The 24,257-nt window shown below is 31.0% G+C and overlaps 4 protein-coding genes across 9 annotated transcripts in view; 1 reads left to right on the top strand and 3 right to left on the bottom strand.

The window, feature by feature from the left end:
• The window catches only part of LOC120432275 (signal transducer and transcription activator), a 145,418-nt gene extending 140,423 nt beyond the window's left edge, over positions 1-4,995 (bottom strand). For all 6 annotated transcript variants that reach the window (XM_039597460.2, XM_039597462.2, XM_052708928.1 and 3 more), the window contains exon 1: positions 4,301-4,995. The gene's annotated coding sequence lies outside the window, so the exon portion shown is untranslated. The remainder of the gene's footprint in view (positions 1-4,300) is intronic.
• LOC128093133 (uncharacterized) overlaps positions 1-24,257 on the bottom strand; it is a 356,259-nt gene that overhangs the window by 201,234 nt on the left and 130,768 nt on the right. The gene's annotated exons all lie outside the window — the stretch shown is intronic.
• LOC120432274 (uncharacterized) overlaps positions 1-24,257 on the bottom strand; it is an 85,159-nt gene that overhangs the window by 55,799 nt on the left and 5,103 nt on the right. The gene's annotated exons all lie outside the window — the stretch shown is intronic.
• On the top strand, positions 10,294-24,099 carry LOC120432297 (mitochondrial coenzyme A transporter SLC25A42). Its single transcript, XM_039597483.2, has 7 exons — positions 10,294-10,658; positions 16,253-16,857; positions 19,915-20,122; positions 20,197-20,382; positions 20,441-20,706; positions 23,256-23,442; positions 23,500-24,099. The coding sequence occupies exons 2-7, from the start codon at positions 16,710-16,712 to the stop codon at positions 23,654-23,656; spliced, it is 1,152 nt and encodes a 383-aa protein (XP_039453417.1). The 5' UTR covers positions 10,294-10,658; positions 16,253-16,709; the 3' UTR covers positions 23,657-24,099.

Here is a 24,257-nt window from a genome sequence, read left to right on the forward strand (position 1 = left end):
CTCAGCCAGTCTTGAGGGGACTGGATTGGGAGCAACACACACAAGCTAAAATGATTTATACTATGAACCCTTCCGCAAACGTCACTCTAACGTGGGTCCATCGAAATTGTTATCACAAATTGCGGATATTGATACTGTGACCCGAAGTGTAGATAACAGCCCTTGCGTTTGATTGTTACGTAACGAATGCTTTCAAAAACTTTTTTTAGGTTTTTCAATGCTCGCTTAGATGAATTTTATAAAGTTTAAAAAAAAAATTAAAATTATTCACTCCAATTTCTAACAAAAATAATTAAATGTTAAATGTTCAACATACCTGTAAAAAAAATCCAAATGGACTAATATCATAGAGAATCGTGAAAATATTGATTAATCATTGATGATATTTTAAATGTTCGTGAGACATTTTGCAATGTCCCGCTTTGTTTTGTATGTGTCTCTTCTAGTACTGTAAGTTGTCGAATTATTGCCACAACAAAAATCTTCCAAAATTCACAGATAACCCCCGAAATCCCCGAATGTTAGCTCGAGATTCTCGCTGAATCCCACCACTTTTCGGGCACGAAAAAACAATACAAGTTCCACAAAGGTCTACACTTGCTGATAGGTTATCATAAATCTCTTAGGCTTATAAATTGATTGAAACTGCGGCACATCAATCGCAAAAAAAAATGGAGCCGAAATTTTCAATTTTTCCCGATTTTTAGTGATAAGGTCATTTTGGACAACTGTACGAAATGTCATCTTTCATCTTTTTTAATTTATTGTTCCACTTTCAGTATTTTATTTGCATTTATGTGCTTGTTTCGTTTATATTTGTGTCTGATAGTATTTGGCTTGTTCAACCACCTTCTTTTATTAACTTCTGCCTTTTTAGTTGTTGTTTTTTGTTTCTACAATTTTTGAGTGTAATTTAAACAGAAGAACAAAAAAAAATATTCAGGTTTATAAACACTATCAGTACAACAAATTTCTAAGAAAATTTGGAAAATGTTTTATTCATGATTAAAAAAATATTATATTGGCAGCAAAAATTTATATTTTATGTAAATTATCAATTATTCATTTTTTTTTTTTGCTGATTTGGGTATAAACTTAACCTTAAATTAATATGCATGTTCAACGCTTCAGTTTTTTTTTTCAATATTTTTTTTAAAATGACGGGAAATGCTTCTTTTTCGAAAATTATAGCCTGGTATGTATTGAAAATTTTGATTATTGGGTCGTTTTTTATGACCTACCAGGCATCAAAGAATTAAACTTAGATTTACCGGGTTTCCTTTTTTACCTTACCAACGGTCAATTTGACGTAATCAGTTGAATTTGCCCCCTTTTAGCTGAAATTCTGAAAGAAGCACAGTGACTATCAAGCTCACCCTGACTATATTTTCAATGAAAGTATTGGTGGTGACCACTCAAATCCCATTTTTTTTAAATTCCCGACATTTCCAGAACCACAAATAATAAGAATTTCTTATTTAAAGTATTTTTTTATACTCTATAAAAAAAAGTCAACTCAACCATCGAAAAAAAAATTCAAAATAAATTTAAAAAAAATTATTGAAAATTTTAGTTAAAATAAACAATTAAATTCCGAAAAAATACATCAAAAATGGAAGCAATAATGATTCAGAGAGAATACAAAGAATTAGTCTATAAGAAATAACCAAAAGTTTATTAATAAAATTTCAATGTTTATTTTTAAAATTGCCAAACATAAGGAATTTCATAATTGGGTTTAACTGGAAATGAAAAAGGGGATTGCAATAAATTAAAGGTAACTAAATTTTAAATGTTTCATAATTCAATTATTTTTTATCGGAGAGCACTTTACAGTTATTATACTTTCAAAGTATTTGAAAATATTTAGGAATTCGTCTACCAGGTTATTTATTTTGTAAATTTTTATTTTGTAAATTTTAATATTTTTGTACCCAATGCGGATTTATTGCGTCAAGAATAATTATTTTCAATACTTTGCTTATTTTCAACAAGTTTTTAATTTTTTGTATAAGAACAAAGAAATTATGGATTTTATTCGTTATATAAGCATAACGATAACTGTAAAGTTTTATATATAGTTTATAACTATTAGTTATTTACCCCTACTCAAAAAAAAAAAGTTTGAGGAAATTAACCCTCTACAACCCAACCCCGCCTTTAGACGGGCTTCGATTTAAAAAATCGCTGAAAATCCATTTTTAAACCAATTTTTGATCTTTAAAAGGCATTCGAAAGAAGAACTCTTAAAATTTTAGAAAATGTATGGGTTGGAAGTTTTACTTGTTTTATGTGACTTTGCCAATGTTTTTAAAAATGTCATTTATTTAGGGGTCAACTTTGGCTGTGTTTTTTACTAACATTTCCTATATTTTAAGTAAAAAGAAGTATGCAGTAATTTTTCTAGTGTCCCAGACTATGCCTCTACGCATTTGTTTTACAATTTAAATGATAATGGTGCCATTTTATAGCAGAAAATGTGAAAAACAAGCAAAAAATTAAAAAAGTGACTGTAAAAACATGAAAAATTAGATAGGCAAAATGTAATGATAGGAGGTGGTAGAATAGGCCAAATACTACCAAAAACAAACATAAACTAAACAAGAAAAAAGCAAATTAAAATACTAAAAATGAAACAAGAAAAACATAAAACAAGAGAAGTAAAGTTTTTCGTAGAACAAAAGTTGCTCAAAACCTCCTGAACACGGGAAAAATAAAAATTTTCGAAAAAAAATTTGGCCAGTAGAGGGTTAAAAAAAATGCCAAACTAAAATTGGAACTGTTTTCAAATTATCAAGCAATGTAACAAAATGAAACGGAACCAGAATTTGATACTGGCCATAATCGTTAAAATTAAGCTTTATTTTCATATATTGGTTTAGCATTAGCTTTGTTGTTGTTGAAAGTTAGATTTTATTTTTAAGTTGACCCGAAAAATCAAATTGAACTGCAATCAGCTGAAATAAATTAAAAATGCATTCCTCTGCGTTTAGAATCATTTTTAGCATGTTTGGGTTGACTTAAAAATCTTTCGAATTTTTGAAAATTTTCGATGTTTACTATCGCAAAAATTTTTTTTGTTAATTTTTTTGTTTTCGTCATTTTTTTTTTTTTTTTGAAATTAATGATTGCAAAACAACTGAACATTTTAACATTTTAAAACACTTTTTCCATGTAAATGTTGAAACTATAGCTTGTTATTTCAATATTTATATTTTTTTTATTTTTTAGTCCCCCTATTTTAGTACATACAAAAATATTAAGAAAATCTGTCTAATTTATAAATTAGTATGTAATTTTTATTTAATGTGTTAAATAGCTTTAAATAGGTTAAAAAATTTATAGGAACCTTAAATTTAAGGTTAGTTGCTAAAAAAGAATTGAGTGCAATTAATTTTAAAATAATGTTCAGACAGGTATGCTTGGTTCCACACTTTTTCCCAACTTTCCCGATTTCCCGACTTAAGTGGCCACCCTGAAGCACTGCAGAACTTTTATTTGAAAAAGTATACCTGGACATAGTGTGGCCTACCCCATGTTTTAAAAATATAAATCTTGAGAAATATCGTATCAGTTGACTAATTTTAATGAAAAATAAATTTGGATCCTATAAATCGGTATCTTAAGAAAGGATTTTCTACTCGGCTTATATATAAAGGGGCCTTAGGAAATAACTAAAATATAGGTACTCGAATTATAGCACTTAAAAAATACTGTGCTTAAAATTGGATAAAATTTAACCGTTTTTATGCTATTTTTTAAATATATTTTGAAGGATTTAAAAAAAATCCAATTCGTGTCTAACTCTCAAGAAAGCGCTATTATCAAAAAGCATTTTGTTTTTAAATTTGTTGTGGCCAACTCTAATACAAACTGAAAGTAACAAACACCTATAAAAAAATATTGAAAAAAAAAATAAATCGATAAAAAAAATCATTTATACGGCGTTTTTAAAGCATTAATTTTTTTTATTGTGTTTTGTGATTCTTAATTTATGATGATTGTTAAAAGTGTGTTGTAGAAAAATTAGGCAGTTTGACTTTATGATGCTTTTTCAACCAAGAAATTAAACCCTCTGCGTGAAATTTTTTAAAAAATAAGCAATCCGAATGCGGCCCAGTCATAGCATTGCGGTAGCATGTCAATTTCTAAACCGAAAGGTCGTTGGTTCAAATCCCGCTGATTCAAGCTTGTTTTTATTTTTTGGGTGGATTTATTCCAGTGCACGCTCGACACCCTCATTAAGGTCGTGTGCGTGAAAGCAGCACAACACTAAGAAAAATAACTAAAATACACTTACAACTTTTTGCTGCTGCTGGCCTGCTACTTCAGGACAGGAACTCCTGGCCTGCTACTGCTTCGCGAGAACTCTTTCGCTTTCTCTCTCTCTCGCTCCCTGTTGTCACTCTTTTCTCTGACGTTTTTCTTCGTGCAAGACCTCCTTGCTTCTGCGCCTCCTTGGACGATGTTTGTGATTGTGTCGAAAAAGCAAAAGTGGAACCGAACTGCACACACAACAACAGAACAGACCACACCGGGAGTGGCGGCGGCGACGACGTGAGAGAGCGCGGAGTGAGCAAGAAGAAAACACCTTCTTTGGCTCCTTGGATCTGTATTATATCTTTTTTTCTCGGGGACAAATTTCGCGATGACAGTCGGTCGGTCCAGGCAGACAGGCGGCACCTGTGCCCCACGGAATCTACGTCACGACGGTGGCCACCCGGAAACTCGACACCCGAGTCGCAATACAGACACACACGCACACTTACAGCACGATGTTCGCTCACCCTTTGGAAGGGGTCCAGAACTTTTTTTTTGTTCGTAATTTTTTCGTTTTCACCGTAAATTTCCTCCCGGATCAAGTTCTTTCCTGGTTGCACTTGTTGGCACTGCACGCACGCACGGACTGTCACGACACGGAACACGGCAGCGGAATTCACACGGCGTAGGTTCTCACCCGACGACGAGCCAAACGACGAATGCGGCACACGGACAGTGTGGTGCAGTTTATTCTTGGAAATCAACCCGAAAAGTCGACACCAACACCAGCGCGGATGTCGACTTTTCGACTTACGACTTTTCACACTGGGGTGGGTGTGTTGGTGTGTCAGGTTGGGGGGTCTGAACTTTGGTTAAACTCCAAAAATCATCAAAATAACATTAGCTTCTACGGTGAAACCAACAAAAACTGTAGAAAATTAGAACTTTTTTCAAATTTCTGCACTAAATTTAAAACTTTCTAAAATTCTATCGACTTTGACAGCCAAAAATACCACCACATTTCGAAAATCGCCCCACCTTCACCATCGCATGAACTTGCTCACACCCACACAAGCGTGCACGAATGAATGAAAAAGATGGCGAACTATAATCGTCTCGGGCAGTGTGAATGAGAGTGAACGCGAGAGAGGAACTAAAGGGAAGAGAGAACGGACGTACGTACTCGAAGAGCAAGGTGGAGCAAGGAAAACAAAAGGAACCGTACGAAATGGAATTGTTGTGTGTGTGCGTGTGTGAGTGGGTGAGGCAATTTAAATGGAACAAAACTTGACTTTTTTTTGATAAGGTCCTATAAACAAATGTAAACATTGAGTGTATCCCTTTCACACCTTATGTCAAAGTCCATCGGAGTAAGCGGGATACACTCAATGTTTACATTTGTTTATAGGACCTTATCAAAAAAAAGTCAAGAAAAGAACTTTTGGGTTCGGTTTTGTGTTTTGGGATTTAAATTTGCGGGGTTTGTTGCGGTACAAGCTCATATCTTGACTTTTTTTTGATAAGGTCCTATAAACAAAAGTAAACATTGAGTGTATCCCGCTTACTCCGATGGACTTTGACATAAGGTGTGAAAGGGATACACTCAATGTTTACATTTGTTTATAGGACCTTATCAAAAAAAAGTCAAGATATATTTCTCTTTCATTGTATTTGAAAAAAAAATGAGAAATTTGCTTACATTATTCAAATCTGGAGTTTTTTTAAAGGTCCAATAAACCAAATTTTCAGTTTTTGCTTATTGAGTGTTTTTTGATACCTCTGACTCAAGGCGGTTTCAAAAAAACCCTAAAAGCAAAAAAAAAATGAAATTTGGTTTACTGGACCTTTTTTAAAAAAAAAACTCCAGAAATATTGTCATCTATTGAAAAAAATTAAAAGAATTTTTAAATTACGACAAACATTTCAAAACAGCTTTTAATCGCATTATTTGAGCGTTTTTGAATGTAAGCCTTGTTCTAAAAAGTTAAAAAATCAATTTTCCGAGACATTATTTATTTTAGCTAAAAAATATCAACTCTTATCATCTAAAACACTGTTTTATTAAACTTAAAAAAATATGAACCATAATATTATAAACTATTAAAAATAATTAGGATCAGTGAATAATTACAATTTCACAAAGAGCGTGAAAATCGCGAAATTTGTAAATTTCCGTGAAATATCCTGAAATTAAACAATCTTCTAACATTAAAATGCTTAGAAAAACCAATGCGCCTATGCACAAGTAAGCAAGATTTCTCACAATTTAATCTTTTAAGTTTACAATTGAAAAACTATTTGAAGAATGCAAAAGCAAAACTAAAGTTTTTAATTTTTTCAAAGGACCAATAAACATTTTGCTTTTGCTTTTTAATAGTTTTTCTTGAACCGCCTTGAGTCAAGGGGGTTTTAAAAACACCCTAAATGCAAAAAATATCTGTTTAATATTGTGAAATATAAGAACAATAATATGTAATTTTCAAAGTAGAAAAAAAAGTTTTTAATTCTAATTAATTGAATTTAAAAATGTTAAGGAATTTTAAAGTTTTAGGCATTTTGTTCGAAGTAAGAATTTTAAGATTTTTAAAGAATGATTAAGTTCTAAGGCTTTTTTTAAATTTTGGAATCATTATCAATTATGACATTTTTTACAATTTTTGATGAGTAATTTTTATAACAATTTATAAAAATAGATTTTTTCGCAATTTTCAAGATTATAAGTTTTTTTGAAATTTGTAAACTTTTGAATTTTCAGAATTGAAACAACATTTTTTGCAATTCCAAAATCGCTTTTTGAATGGAATTTTAAATTTTACTTTTTGTGCTAAGTAAATTCACCAATCAAAACAAAAAAAAATATTGAACTGGTGTTGAAAGGTTTTAATTTTCCCTTCTGCGATTTTTGGTAGAGAAAAGTAGGCCGATTCATCGCTCGAGAATGACAGGAAAAGTAAGTTGTTTCACGACAGAATTGCAAAAAATAATTTTAGAATCTCCCGAATTAGAAAAATGGATTTTTAAGAATTCTAAGAATTAAAAGAATTTTAAACTAATAAAACGTTAAAAAATAATGATTTACAAAAAAAATCTTAGAGAATTTATTTATTTTTTGAATTTTGAAAATTTTAAAAATTTTAAGAGTTTCAGCATTTTAATTTTTTTTGTGTTTCAAACGTTTAATTATTTAAAGAAATTTAAAGAACTCAAGATATTTTTAAAAATTTACTCAATTTTCAGGAATTTTCAAGGCTATTTTTTTAAATATGTTTTTAATAAGAATTTTAAGAAGTCAAAAGTTATGAAAATTTTGATAGTTTCAAGAAATTGTTTGAAAATATTTAAGAATTTCTACAAATGTGAACATATTTTAAATAAAAAATATTCTTGAGATTTTAAGAATCTTTAGAACTTAAAGAAATATAATAGAAAGAATTTGAAGCGATTTAAAATTGTTGACCTTTAAAAGTAAATAGTTTCACGACAGAATTGCTAAAAATAATTTTAGAATTAGAAAAATGGATTTTTAAGAGTGCTTAGAATTTAAAGAATTTAAAACTAATATACGTTAAAAAATAGTCATTTTCAAAAAAATATTACAGAATTTTTTAATTTTTTGAATTTTGAAATTTTTTAAAATTTTAAGAGTTTTAAGCATTTTAATATTGTTTTGTGTTTCAAACGTTTAATTGTTTAAAGAAATTTAAAGAATTCAAGATATTTTTAAAAAATTACTTAATTTTCAAGAATTTTCAAGGCTAATTTTTTTTAAATATGTTTTTATTAAGAATTTTAAGAAGTCAAAAGTTATGAAAATTCTGAAAGTTTCAAGAAATTGTTTGAAAATATTTAAGAATGTTTAAAAAATGTGAACATATTTTTGATTTAAAATATTCTTAAAATTTTGCGAATCTTTAGAACATAAAGAAATATAATAGAAAGAATTGTAGGCGATTTAAATAAAATTGTTGAGCTTTTTTTTGAATTTTAGGCCCTTGCAAATATTTTTTGAAGTTTATGTCCATCGACTCCGGCCAAAGTCGAGGGGGGCGGCAAATTAATAAAAAATATAAAAATTGAAATAACAAGCCATGGTTTTGACATTTGAAGGTTTCTTTCTGTTTTAAAATGCATTTTACACCTGCCCAAATATTTAGCAATCTTTAGTTTTCAAAATATCAAAGTACTGGCGAAATTTTTTTTTGTCGAAAAAAAACTTTTTGCAGTACTTTACAGCGGAATATCACAAAAAAAAATATTGTTGATCGATCTCAAATATGCTAAAAATGATTTTAAACGCAGGAAAATGCCTTTTCATATTTTTTTAGTTCATTAGACTTCTTTTTCCATTAAAATTTTGATGTTTTTTGAATTGTTTTGCCCCATGATTTTTCAGACCGATTTTGAAGGGGTGGGGTAGGCATATACTTCAAAAAATATTTGCAACGGACTTAAGAATAAAAAAAATAATATTAAATATTTAAAGAGGTATTTTTTAAAGAATTATAAAAAAACCAGGAATTTCCTTAAAGAATTTATAAAAATGAAATTTTTTTTATGTTTGAGGGTGCACAGCTACCAAGGAAGTTGTTGTCTTCTTATTCTAAAATTGTTGAACTTACGGACCCAATCCTAAAATAATTTGATTATAAAAATTGAAAAAAATTGTTGTAAATCGCTTTGGAAATAGTAGCTTGGGGGATGAATACAAAAATATATCGATAGTTCCCGTAGGTTTGAAGATACTAAAATGCCTGTAACAAAAATCTTTGTGCAAACAATTTGGTTGATGTGCACCGTTAAACATTTTAAGAATTTTTAGTATTTTACTAAGGCCGCTGTAAATATTTTTCAAAGTTTATGTCTGTATTATGTTCAATCTTACGAGTTTTTGCACCAAATCGAATCAGCAAGTGCCGGTTGTACCCTTCTTGAAGGCCCTGAAGGAATTTTTGATCTAAACAAAATGTGTCTCAAAAGTTACATAATTTTGTGAAGCAATCATCGACTTCCAAATTGACCAGAGATGTCACCTGGTTTTTTTTTTTAATGTAATCATTGATTAAATATGATTTTTATAACTTTATAAGGAAGTGGAAAATCGTTACCTAAAAGTAGTAGACGTGTAGGATACTATTCTAAACGGAGTAAAATGTATATCGTCACCTAAAAATACAATTAGAACTTGTTTTATTTCAAACATTAAAAAAAAGTTATTGGAGATTGTAATGGCCTGATTACCTTTTGAACTGAAGCGAAATCTTACTAAAAAACAAAAATTAGTTAAATTTAATATAAAGAAAATATTCCAAAATCTGGCTATTACTGAGCACACGGTTTTATTCTCGGTTTTATTCGTTTATTATTAGTGGATTTAGATTTACTTTGCTGAATGAAATAAAGTTTAGACTTGATTATCCGAAGCCTCTATTATCCGAAGTTACGATTATTCTAAGTTCGATTATCCAAAGTTTTGAATGGAACATAGGATAATCAAATAATTTTTTTATTTCTTTCGTTTATCATTTAATTCGAGTTCTACGAGCCCATTTTTGTTAAATTTACCATACCATATTCATTTTTTTTTATAATTCATCACCGCCATCTTGTATTCACAAATTCTAAAACAATCAAAATCAAGATAACAAAAAAAAATCGTGATTCACTTATCCGAAGTGAATTTTTTTCAAGGTCTTCGGATAATCTTGTCTGGACTGTAGCATTTAAATTGGCGAATCTAATCCAATGTGTCCATTTAGTACAGCCTTTAAAAATATAAATAATTTTGATTAAATCAAAAACCCCTTTTCTCAAAAATCATCAAAAATAACTCCCAGCTCTACGCAGCGTTACCATTTTTTTCCATAACGGCGTCCTCCTTTTCCTTTTTGACAATCAGCTGACATTTTACGGTTATATTCTTCCATGACAAAAGAAAAACAGACTGCTGCGCCATACCACACCACCACACTTTTCTAGCTGTCAGTCTTCGTTATTGTTTTGATTTTCTGCCTTTCATTCGCGCACAGCCAACTTCAGTCAGTCGTGGAAAATGTGTTGAGCCGTACACATCGTGCGTGCGCGAGTTTTGGGTGTGTGTGAGTGACGTTTCGGACCAAAAAGTGAGAAAGAGGAAAAGTGGAGCGAGCGCGAATCAAAATAATAATATTTGTGTGATTTTATTTCGTTTTAATCTTGAGAAGGATTGTGGCTCGTTTTACGATACTGGAACAAAGGTGAAGTTTTTACGCGTGTGCAGTCTTTAAGTGGAAAATACTCAGTTTTAATTGTTTAGTAAAACTAGAGTATTTGAGACACGAAAAATTGCAAATTATTGCCAATGAAAAGTGACTGTTTTTAATTTTTTTGGTCAACTGGGAAAATCGTCGATTATCTAAGAGGTAAGATCTGATCTAGTAGCAATTAATTACTTAGTAAGTGAGTCGCTTAACTCAGTCCCCGCTGATAGTGAGAAGTAACTTTACTGCTGATAAGAGAGGGAGGAAATTCGCGAAAAGCATGGCATTTATGTAATCACCTTTGAGGCAATCTTTGTTTTTGCTCGCCACACCAATAAAAATAATAAAAAAAAGCAAAACTCTGATTTGCAAATGTTTATCAGCCGGCGATAATCAATTCCGCGAGCGAGTGTTGAGTCTAGTCACCGGGAGTCGGTTCCAAAGGGCACACTTTGCTTCCGATGGCGTCAGCCCGACACCGACTTGGGTCACGTTTTTATTATTCATCATCGACTCGATTTGGTATCTCTGTCTAATACGGTATGCTTCTTGAGAAAGAAAATACAAAAGCTGAATGAAATGACTTTATTATTGTGCACTTTGCACATTTTCATTGGTCGCACACAGTCACAAATGAAATAGAAACTATACGTTTAATTGAGAGCAGTGTTTGTGAGTTGTCGGCGTTTCACTTATTTCTCTATTTGTTCTATTTTTAGCACCGCACTATAAGTGTACAATTTTTCTATTTAGATTCCTAAAGCTAAATTGATCCTTCATTAATTGATTTGTTTTGACGACAAGCACAATTGTGGACGAATCATTTCTAATGTATTGTTGAAGCAAAAGGGCGAATGATATCCTCGTTCCATTGTAGCGCAAAAAAAAAAAGCTGGGATAAATAATTTCATTTCAGCGAATTACGGTTGTTTACGCAGCAGAGGGACTCGGGCTTGGATCGGGTTCCTCTATAACGGAGGATAATACACATTAAAACTAGCTAGAGTAGTGTTGGTCAGTGTTGTAACGATGGAAAGAGGGTGGATGAAATGTGAATGGTTTAAAAAAAAGTTTTTAATTTTTAAAAACTTTTACTCAGCAAAATTTAAGTAAATCGAAAATTAAACTAAAAATTTCTAATCAAACCTGCTGTTATGGAATTTTCAAAATAGTCCAGCTGTCAAAATGCTTATGCGCCCTTTTGAAATTTTGCTCCAAAGTTAACGTCCAACATTCCTCTTGCCTTTTTTGACATTTGCTCAAAGAGTAAAAAATTTCATTCGAGGTGTGCTTCTTCATTACCATGCGTAACTAGCTCACACACACACTAATGTAAGCGGCCAGACCTACTGCGTAAAATTAAACGCAGAGATCATTCGTTGAACTTGATTATGTAGCAGCAAGTGCTGCCAGAACAGCTTGAAGAAATGGTTGGAGTTTTCAGGGTTAACATTTTGTAAAATTGTTCTGACTTGACGAATCGCTTCGCACTCTTGGGCAAAGTTGTTTCTTGAAACACAAGCTTATTTTCAAGAGGTTTTTGTCAAAAATTAAATAATTATGGCATCGAAAATGCATGAATCTTGCAGATATTTGTAGAAAAGGTCGATAAAAGTCTGAATTTTCAAATTTATTGAAATTTGTATTCATAACACACTATTGATGCGAAAACACCACAACCTGTGCTTTATTTAGGTGTTTTTTTTTTGTAAGAAGTTTCCTGGATCAATCGGAACATATGGTGGTAGTTTTTGTCAAAAAAGGGTGACGGCTAAAATGTGAACCAAATTCATGCTGGTTTAGTTACAGACCTGGGAGTTTCAGCCTATTTAAAAATGTGAATTTTGTCCTAAAAGCTTCATAAACTCGATATTTTGCCCTATAAATTTTTTTTTTTTTTTTAAATTGATTTTTTAGAAAATGATGAAAATGAAAATGATGACACCTAATAACTTTTACAGCCTGATTTAAGAAATTTAGAAACAGAAAGTATCACGAAATGCTTTAAACATCATTACAGTTATGCTGTTATCAAAAATTAATAAATATCTATGAACATCAGAAAAAATACAAATTTCTGCAACAGATTTAAAAATCCTTTGGGTGAAAAAAAAAACAATTTAGGGTCACCCTCTTCCTCGATTCCTTAGGCAAAATTTGGTATATGTGCCAATGTTAGTTTATTATTTTAAACACGTTTTCTATTAAATCGGTAATAACTTTCCAGGATCAACTCGGATCGCTTTGCACTCTTCCACAAAATTGTAACGTAACATTTCAATCTAGAATCTCTCTCTTAACAAAATTTCCACTCAACTATCACTACCTTCCGGAAAATAATCGTATATTTTGCCTTCTCCAAACGACCTCAATAATTTATATAAATCAACCTTGGGTTTTTTTTTAATATCCTGATGGATTTTGGTTTTGAACCAAAAAAAGTAGTTTGAAAAAATTGGTCCAAAATTTACCCTTTAAAAACAGTGACAGAGATAAAAAAAAGTTAGATTTTGGAAGATTGAAAATTTGGTTGATTAAATAATATTTCATTTTTAAGCAATTTCGCCTTAAAACTTTTTTTTTTCTATGCAGGTGATTTTTGAAAAAAAAGGTGCAATTTGCAAACTGCCATGAACTTTTTGCTAAAAAACAACGAACTTATTGGTTTTCTACAGTGGTATATCAAAAATTAAAATAAATCAACTTTGAGTTTTTATTTTTATTTTTTGTTGAAGGATTATGTTTTGAAATAATCTTGAAAAATTTGATCCGAAATTTCTCTTAGAAAACACTTAGAATTTTTTAAATGTATCGTTTGACAAAAGGTCATGAATCAAAAATTAACAAAAAGTTTTTATTTTTTACACTTTAAGGCCAACATTTATGACTTTAACGAATTTGTAAACAAAATAATTAAAAAAGACTTTGTACTTGGTTTGTTTCATGAAGCATTTTTTTTGATAAATAGTTCTGTAATGGTTGCAATGATTTAACAAATAGTTACACTTTTCAGTTATTTATTAATTTTAAGATGCGAAATTAGCTCAAAAATGCTTGATAAAGTGCACCTTTTATAATTTGTGAATATCGTACGACTCCCACGATTTTTTTTTTCACTGCTAATTTTGTCCTAAAATTAAGCTTATATTTCAACGATAAAGATTATTTTTCTGACCAAAATGAACCTTTGTTCGACCACAAAGGGTTTACAATGGATGTTTAAATCAATTTTGAATAATTAACTTTGCGGCCCTTCTTGACAGAAAAGGTCCTACTTGACAGCTCTTTCCAAGGGGACCATAGTTGATCCATCGAAAAAATGTTGTCTTGTAATTTTTTTTTTTTTGCGTGAAAATGAAAAAAAAATGACCTGAAATTGTTTTTAAGCGTTTTTTTAATCGTTGTACATAAAAATTGACATAGGGCTTTAGGACCCTACTGAGACGAATGCATTGTATTTTTGAATAACAGTGCAAGTTAATTTTTAATGGTTTTAAAATATTCGAAAATCAGTACCTTAAAAACGATTTTTTTTCTCAAATCGACAAAAAGCCAGATTGCCGCGATTTTTTGAACAAATCGTAATTTTACTAAAATTTGCCCTGAAAAAAATTAACTGTTTTGCCAAATCTATGCGTGATCAAGCTTGACCAACTCTGAAAATATTTTTTAGCGTCTAAAAATTTTCTTTTATTTTCAAATTTCACAATCTAAATGCTCAACACGTTTTGATAGGACAAAATGTTTTTAATACCAAAATTGTCAGTAATTTTTAAAACAAAAAATGATAATCAAATATGATAGTTTTAAAAAAAATATGCATTTTTTCTCAATCAATAAGTATTTAGGCCGTTGCAAATATTTTTCAAAGTTTATGTCGCCCCCCCTTCAAAATTGTTCTTAAAAAACAGGGGTCAAAAAAATATTTTTCCAAAAAAAATCAAAATTTCAATGAAAATAGAAGTCTAATCAACTGAAAACAATTTAAAATGCATTTTTCATATTTAGCATGTTTGGGCTTGTTTAAAAAGGTTTGGAATTTTTATAAAATTCCAACGTACAGCACCGCAATTTTTTTATTTTTCGCGAAAAATAAAATTTTCGTGAATATTTAGATATTTTGGAAACTAATGATGGCAAAACAACTGGACAGGTGTATAATGCATTTTAAAACACTTTTTTCATTCAAATGTTGAAACCATGGCTCGTAATTTCAATTTTAATACTTTTTTTTTATTTTTTTGCCCCATTCTCGACTTTAGTCATAGTCGAGGGACGTAAACTCCGAAAAATATTTGCAACGGCCTTATAAAAATTGCAAAAATTTCATAGAAATTTCTCCGAAATAATTTATAGAAAATGTTTTCTTAATAGTTTTTTTTCATTCAAATTATTGATTCGCAAAAATAAATTGGAAAACTGATTTCCAATTAAAAAATTATTTAGAATTTTTTTAAACAACTTCGTTAGAGCTTTAAAATAATGATGGGAAACTCAACAGAAAAAAAAACAATACCAAGTAGCTTGAGTCTATCACACAATGTCAAACTTAGAAAACAATACTTTTCTACAGAAATAAAAATATTTAGAAGATTTTCCTAGTTTGTCTGTCCAATTTCTGAGTTTTTCCGGGTTTCTTCCGGTGGAGCAGATTCGACTTTTTGTGGCCACCGACGAAAATTTGGGATGACGTTAAGCTCAAAAAATGTTTTTTTTATATTTATCAAAATCAAAATTATGGGAGCTGAGAACTGGCAGACACCAAATTTTGCTAATTTTAATCACTTGAAAATTGAAAAATTCGTGTGTTTTGTATGTATTATCGATGGAGGGTCGAAAGGGGATGGCCCATGATTTTTAAGCACTTTTTTTTGACAATTTCCCCAAGAATTATTCTCTTTATGAAGAAGTATTGATACTCAAGCAGGGCTTGAACGGGAACCGGACTCAATGACTGAAATTGCGCGACATTTGAAAGTGCCAACAGTCAGTATGTATTCTTCATCGAAAACGATTTTTGACTGCTTTCCGTTCGCGACCGTCAGCGAACGCACACGATGCTGCACACTCAAGCCGAAGTCACGTGCTCTCTCTTCCTTTTCGCTCTCAGCCGCTCTCTTTCATGCTCGTGCGACGCTGCTCGGTGTCAGCAATCATTTGAATGAAGTTTTATTTCACGCACAACTCAAACAACTCTCAAATTCCCTCTCTGCCGCCGCTATCATCGCACCAGCAGCCAGTGACCTTCGTCGCGCCATGCCGCCAAGATCACGTCGTCGTTTGTGAGGTTGAGCTCCAAAAGCAAAACAAATGTTCCATCCACGGTTTGCCAGACGATTGAAAAGGTTGTAATTTTTTTTGTTATTTTTTTTCGTAAAATTTGAATTGATTTTTAAAAAAGGTTTGATTTTTTTGTATTTTAAATAAGTAATTTTCAAATATTAACAACTCGAGACGTCTTCCGCGTATTTGTGCCTCGCGTGTAAACCGTCGTAAAGATATGATGATGGAAAAAATCGAGTTGTGTAAGGTGTTTTGCCGATAGTGTTGTGAGAGTGCTGGTGTGGAAAAGAGATATTTTTGTTTTTATTTATAGCGACAACTTTCCGGAGGCGGAGGAGTCGTCGTCGTCGTTTTGCTTCATTTCCTGTTAATGTATTTTTTTCAGTGTAGTTTTAAGGTGCAACTGAAGATTTTTTTTCTATGTTCAAGTGAAATTTCTGTAGAAACTTATTTATTTCTGCTTCTATTTTCAGATTTCACAATCTTGGAGGACCTTGGACAAGGTTGGAAAGTCGAAAAGGGCAACGAACGAAGCAACTCGGCGAAACTAGATAACCAACTCGACTCTGTTTGATGTCGCGATATTAAAACCGATAGAAAGGAAAACAGAGCCAAACCGGCGACAAAGCAAGAGGATTGAGGTCATCGAGAGCGGTGAATCGTAAGAAGAAAATCCCAAAAACCAGACGCTTTATTGTCGTCTTTATTACGCGCGAATTTCCTCGAGAAAAAAAAAACAAAAAATCTTGTAAAACGTGGCGCCACCTTCAAAAATTTGTTCAAACAGTCCAAAAATTCTTCCCTGATAAGAAGAATGCCCGCCAAGAAAAGACTGTTATGTGATCGTTTTTGCTGAGAATAGAAAAAAAAAATCCAAAACGAAATCCAGAAGAAAAAGTTCAAACAAGTCACAGAACCGGTTCGCGAGAAATGGCCACCAATCTGAAAAGTCTGTTTGGGGGGACGGCCGGCGGGGAAGCGTCCTCGATGGCGGCGGTCGTGGCCGTCGGAGTAACCGGCGGTGGCCACGATCCGACTTCCAGCAGCAAAACGCGTGAGACTGATAAGCCGATTGAATGTGAGTATTCAGCAGTGACTGGCAAGTTCTGGGACTGTTTTTAAAATAGATTTGTGGGAAGGAGGAACGAGCCCCTTCTAATAAGTTGAGGCGACGTTGTGTCGCATTGTTGTGAGATGGCCTGTTTGTTGACGACAGCGAGTAAATTGTGGATTGAGAGTGAGATATCATCAGGTGGAGATTTGTTTAGGTTTGGGATTAACGACGCAGGGTTTGTTGAGTGCAGAAAAATAACTGAGAGATTTGCACAGAGTGTTATCAATTGCATGCACTTACAGTAGCGAGGAAGAGAACTCTAAATCATTTACCAATTTTAAAACAATTTTACAATAGGGCGTAACGTTGGGCATTTTGAAGCAAGGTTACGTCCTTTTCAAAAGTTCCTTAGATTGTTTACCTGCGAACTTAACGTCAAAATTTAATCGAGCTGTAAAAAAATTAGGTTTCATTTTAAGTTTAAAAACTATTAATGTCACTCACATATTTCCCATAATTTTTTTTTAAATAAAACATTTTTTTTTAACTTTTAAAAATATGATTCAGCCTACAGTACAACATTTGTATGTAAAATCACATGCAACAGCATGCTGATCATCTTTGTTAGCAAAAGCATGTAATATTGTATGAGAAAACGTGTGTTATTTTTGGGTTTGTGCATATCCTATTTAACCTTTTTTTTTTCTCTTGCGTACATGAGCAATTCTATACGAAATCTTTTTTTTTTTTAATTTTATTTTTTTTTGTATTTTTTAATCCGGCTGAAATTTTATTGGTGCCTTCGGTATGCCCAAAGAAGCCATTTTGCATCACTAGTTTGTTCATCTAATTTTCCATACAAATTTGGCAGCTGTTCGTCCATACAAAAATGATGTATGAAAATTCATAAATCTGTATCTTTTGAAGGAATTTTTTGATCGATTTGGTGTCTTCGGCAAAGTTGTAGGTTTGGATAAGGACTACACTGAAAAAAAAACTTATACACGGTAAAAAAAATTGGCGATTTTTAATTTAACTTTTTGTCACTAAAACTTGATTTGCAAAAAACGATTTGTTTTAGGGGACATCAAATGCCAACTTTTCAGAAATTTTCAGGTTGTGCTACAAATCTTTGACAGAGTTTTCAACATTTTACCTCCGCTATTTTTTATTTTATTTCCACATCACTTCAGAGTATTTTGGGGTCATATTGAAGCTCCACGACCCAAAACAAGACGAAGAAAACCATTTTTTCTGTGATTCGATTATTCGCAGTGAGGACTTCGGCTAATCGAGTCTGTACCCTGATATCTCTTTGACCAATTAGGCAATTTTTTAAATCATTAGTTCGCCCATAAATTATTTCAAATTTTTTTTTATCCAAAACTCGAAATCATGAAAAAAATGCGCTTTTTATGAAAGTTTTCCATTTAAAAAAATTTACATTGATGAGATGTACATTTACTTTTTTAACATAACTTTCAACAGTGCCAAATTACCCTTTTGAATTTTTTTTTCATTTTGATAGTAATAAATAGTGTGTATATTATGCAGATTTTCAAATTTTTTTAAAGAAAAATTTACATTATTTTTAACAAACAAAATCATATCAGACTTTGAAAGATTTAAAAAAAAATGTTTGAAAATGTATTAAATTGCAAGGGTAAGTACTCAAAAAGTTTCACAAAATACCGTATTTATTTGAAAATACTAAAATTTACATGATTTGCAATGCGGATATCAAACGACGCGAAATATTGTATAAATTTACACTGTATTTGACTTGTTACTGAAATAGTGTATACTTTAATAGGTTATTTAATCATGCAAATTACACAGCAAAAAAAAAGTTGAATTTTGGAATGTTGAAAATTTGGTAGGTTGAATATTACCTCTTTTTTGAGTAATATTACCTAAAAAATGTGTAAAAATGTGAACCTGATGAATATTCACCAGAAATTGATAAAAGTTCATCATTTTCTGATGTAAAATTACAAAAGAATTGAACACAAAATCTGTCATCATTTTTTTTCTGTGTATACAAATTTCAGCAATTGGAAAAAATACTGCATTTTGTGAAAATTTTAGTATTTTATTTTAAAACAAACTGAAGGAGTGAAATTTTAACAAAATTTTGCGTCATTTAAAAAGATTTTTTCAAATTTGTAAAAACATATTTCTTTGCTATTTAAAAAAAAACTGGAATGTTTTAAAAAATACGGTTTTTGTAAACATTAAATCGAAATTACAAGCCATAGTTTCAACATTTGCATCAAAAAAGTGTTTTAAAATTAATTTAACATCTGCTCAGTTGTTTTGCAATGGTTAGTGCAATAAAATAACAAAAAAGGTGCAGACGGTTATGTTACACATCACCACTATGACAAAGAACTTTGTAGAATGCTCTTAAATATTGTGTTATGTTTTATTAAATGCCAAAAACTGAAACTTATTTTCAACCACATAATGGAGTGGAAATCTATACACGTTTGATACCCACACTGAAAATGAATAAAAATGAATGTTCAAAAAACGATTTTTTTGTGGAAATTTGGGAGGTTCATACAAAAAAAATATAATCCAGTGAAAATCTTTATAAAATATTGCGTCGTTTGACACCAATACTGCAAATTATGAAAACTGAAGTATTAAAAGAAACGGTATTTTGTAATAATTTTAGTATTTCATACTAAAAACTATTTTCTATTGAAAAACTACACTACGTTTTAAGTCAGTGGCTATTTTAAAAATGTAATTCATATTTTTGAGTTCCCAAATGCATAAATTGAAATATTTTGGAAAACTATATCAGATATTTGAAAACCGTGGTGTTTAAAACTTTAAAGATAATATCTGATATTTTTTACTGTATGATCCTATAAATAAATATAATTGCTGGAAATTTATCAGTGAATAAGCATCTTGAAAACCAAAATCCCTGCTAGTTTGTATCAAATTTATTATCATTTTTTTTATTGACGTTCAACGCTGAAAAAGGTCAATCCAATGTTTGCCCTGTTACACAAAAACTTATAAAAATATTACCATGATTGTGAATTTTGTTTTTCTTTTTTTTTCTAGACTCATCCTCCAGCAGCACCCCAAAGTCATCCCTAGCCACATCCACCGCAAGCAGCAGTGGCACAAGTCCCAACCAGTCTCAACCCCACCAACGACTCAAAAACCGCGACCTGGTCATCACGAGCCTGATCGCGGGCGCCACAGCCGGTGCCCTGGCCAAAACGACCATCGCTCCGCTCGACCGCACCAAAATCAACTTTCAAATCAAGTAAGTTTAAAGTCGAAATTTGTTTCAGTGCCGGAGCTTCTAACCTCAAAACTCTTTTCTTTTGTTTTTTGCAGCAAAGATGTTCCGTACTCGTTCCGGGCGGCGCTGCTCTTCCTGCACAAAACGTACACCCACGAGGGCTTCCTGGCGCTGTGGCGTGGCAACTCGGCCACGATGGCCCGGATCATTCCGTACTCGGCGATCCAGTTTACGGCGCACGAGCAGTGGAGGAAGCTGCTGCAGGTGGACCTGCACGACGAGTGAGTTCGAATTTCGTGCAGGATTGTTTCCGAATTTGACCACTTGTTTCCTTTTCAGTACCAAAGTGCGCCGCTTCATGGCCGGTGCCCTGGCGGGAATTACGTCCCAGTCGTTGACCTACCCGCTGGATCTGGCCCGCGCACGGATGGCGGTGACGGACAAGTACTCCGGTTACCGGACGTTGCGCGAGGTGTTTGTCAAGATCTGGCAGTGTGAGGGCCCGCGGACGTTGTACCGAGGCTACTGGGCCACCATCCTGGGCGTCATTCCGTACGCCGGAACGTCCTTCTTCACGTACGATACTCTCAAGAAGGAGTACTACAGTAAGTTGATTGGGGTTTGATTTCGGAAAGAGTTTAGAAATTTGTCTTTTTCGGTTGATTTTCACTTGTCACAAAATGGTCTGAAATTGCACGGCAAACTACGATGTAAACAAAAGCTTGAAACATTTCAAACGCACGGAAAAAGAATGGGCCAACAAAATTACAAAATTGTCAAAATTGTCATAATTAGTAAAATGTCAAAATTGGCAAAATGTGCAAAATTGTCTAAATTGACAAAATTTAAAAAATTGTCAAAATTGTCAGAATTGTCAAAATTGACAAAATTGTCAAAATTGGCAGAATTGTCAAAATTGTCAAAATTGTCAAAATTGTCAAAATTGTCAAAATTGTCAAAATTGTCAAAATTGGCAGAATTGTCAAAATTGTCAAAATTGTCAAAATTGTCAAAATTGTCAAAATTGTCAAAATTGTCAAAATTGTCAAAATTGTCAAAATTGTCAAAATTGTCAAAATTGTCAAAATTGTCAAAATTGTCAAAATTGTCAAAATTGTCAAAATTGTCAAAATTGTCAAAATTGTCAAAATTGTCAAAATTGTCAAAATTGTCAAAATTGTCAAAATTGTCAAAATTGTCAAAATTGTCAAAATTGTCAAAATTGTCAAAATTGTCAAAATTGTCAAAATTGTCAAAATTGTCAAAATTGTCAAAATTGTCAAAATTGTCAAAATTGACAAAATTGACAAAATTTACAAAATTGAAAAAAATTTACAAAATTGACAAAATTGACAAAATTGACAAAATTGACAAAATTGACAAAATTGACAAAATTGACAAAATTGACAAAATTGACAAAATTGACAAAATTGATCAAATTGAATAAAATGAAAAAATTTACAAAATTGACAAAATTGACAAAATTGATCAAATTGAAAAAATTGACAAAATTGACAAAATTGACAAAATTGACAAAATTGACAAAATTGACAAAATTGTCAGAATGGTCAAATTGTCAAAATTTTCAAAATGGTCAAAATTGTCAAAATTGTCTAAATTGCCAAAATTGTCAAAATTGTTCAAATTGACAAAATTGACCAAATTGTAAACATTGTCAAAATTGACCAAATTGTCAAAATTGTCTAAATTGTCAAAACTGTCCAGAATTATTTTTTTTAAATTTTTAAAGAATCCTAAGAATTTTAAGAGTTTCAAGAATTTTAAGAATTTTAAGAATTTTAGGAATTTAAAGAATTTTAAGAATTTAAGGAATTTAAGGAATTTAAAGAATTTTAGGAATTTTAGGAATTTTAAGAATTTTAAGAATTTTTAAGAATTTTAAAAATTTTAAGAATTTTAAGAATTTTCAGAATTTTCAGAATTTTCAGAATTTTCAGAATTTTAAGAATTTTAAGAATTTTAAGAATTTTAAGAATTTTAAGAATTTTAAGAATTTTAAGAATTTTAAAAATTTTAAGAATTTTAAGAATTTTAAGAATTTTAAGTATTTTAAGAATTTTAAGAATTTTAAGAATTTTAAGAATTTTAAGAATTTTAAGAATTTTAAGAATTTTAAGAATTTTAAGAATTTTAAGAATTTTAAGAATTTTAAGAATTTTAAGAATTTTAAGAATTTTAAGAATTTTAAGAATTTTAAGAATTTGAAGAATTTAAAAATGTAAAGAATTTTTTTTTTGAATTTTAAGAATTTTAGAAATTTTAAAAATTTTAAGAATTTTAAGAATTTTAAGAATTTTAAGAATTTTAAGAATTTTAAGAATTTTAAGAATTTTAAGAATTTTATGAATTTTAAGAATTTCAATAATTTTAAGAATTTTAATAATTTTAAGAATTTTAATGATTTTAAGAATTTTAAGAATTTTAAGAATTTTAAGAATTTTAAGAATTTTAAGAATTTTAAGAATTTTAAGAATTTTAAGAATTTTAAGAATTTTAAGAATTTTAAGAATTTTAAGAATTTTAAGAATTTTAAGAATTTTAAGAATTTTAAGAATTTTAAGAATTTTAAGAATTTTAAGAATTTTAAGAATTTTAAGAATTTTAAGAATTTTAAGAATTTTAAGAATTTTAAGAATTTTAAGAATTTTAAGAATTTTAAGAATTTTAAGAATTTTAAGAATTTTAAGAATTTTAAGAATTTTAAGAATTTTAAGAATTTTAAGAATTTTAAGAATTTTAAGAATTTTAAGAATTTTAAGAATTTTAAGAATTTTAAGAATTTTAAGAATTTTAAGAATTTTAAGAATTTTAAGAATTTTAAGAATTTTAAGAATTTTAAGAATTTTAAGAATTTTAAGAATTTTAAGAATTTTAAGAATTTTAAGAATTTTAAGAATTTTAAGAATTTTAAGAATTTTAAGAATTTTAAGAATATTAAGAATTTTAAGAATTTTAAGAATTTTAAAAATTTTAAGAATTTTAAGAATTTTAAGAATTTTAAATATTTTAAAAATTTTAAAAAATTTCAATATTTTTTAGAATTTTAAGAATTTTAAGTTTTGCGAACTATCTCCGTTTGACAGCTGAAGCTGCACTGCGCAAAATCGTCACTCACATTTCATGCCCTTTCCAGAGTACACCGGGGACAGCAGCCCCAACACTGTGATATCGCTGGTCTTCGGGGCCACGGCTGGCGTGATTGGCCAGTCCAGTAGCTACCCGCTGGACATCGTGCGGCGGCGGATGCAGACGACGGGCGTGACGGCGCACTGCGCCGACCGGTACCTCACGATCGGCTCGACACTGGCGAAAATCTACAGGTTGGAATTTTGTGTTTTGTGGTATGAATTTCAAATTAAAATTTGATTTTTTTTTAGGGAGGAGGGCTTCATCCGGGGTTTCTACAAGGGCCTCAGCATGAACTGGATCAAGGGACCGATCGCGGTCGGAATCAGCTTCGCGACGTACGACCACATCCGGCACTTTTTGCGCGAGGTTATTCACGTTAGGGGGTCAGGGGAGTCGAGCCGGTAGAATCTTTGTTGAGCATTTGTTGATTGAGAGAGTGAGTGAGTGAGTGATTGATCACGGGGCCTTTGGGAAAGAGTCACGTGGGAGAGTGTTGTTGTTGTTAATTGGCGCAATTAATTGAGTATATTTACATGCATGTTTAGAAACAAGCACACACGAGCGTTGCTTACAAACTCACTACAAAAAAAAACAAAAACAAAAATAGGAGCAGCACAGTGTGTAAAGGGCACAGTTTATATATATTTTTGAAAGTATACTTTTTAGAGGGAGAATAAATCGCGAGCGATTTAACGTGAGTCCACCGTGTCAATTTGTTTCAGTTTTGAACGGAGAAAAAGTTTAGCTTCTTTTAACCGAGCACTGCTAAAAATGAGATATTACGGAACTAAACAAAAAATGACAATAAACTTTGAGATGCGAATATTATTTCTGTCGAACACATCGAATTCGTTTTGTTAAAAGTGCCATGATCGTTAGAATTTGCGAATTTATGTTTCTCCTTCACAAATATTTTTTGATTTCTGCAAAATTTTCCTAGAAATTCAACCATGTATATTAAAAGTACAGTTCTTTGCAAGAATGCTTTACCCCAACAAAAATACAA

The sequence above is a fragment of the Culex pipiens genome, chromosome 1 (assembly GCF_016801865.2).
Source record: "Culex pipiens pallens isolate TS chromosome 1, TS_CPP_V2, whole genome shotgun sequence".
Lineage (NCBI taxonomy): Eukaryota > Metazoa > Arthropoda > Insecta > Diptera > Culicidae > Culex > Culex pipiens.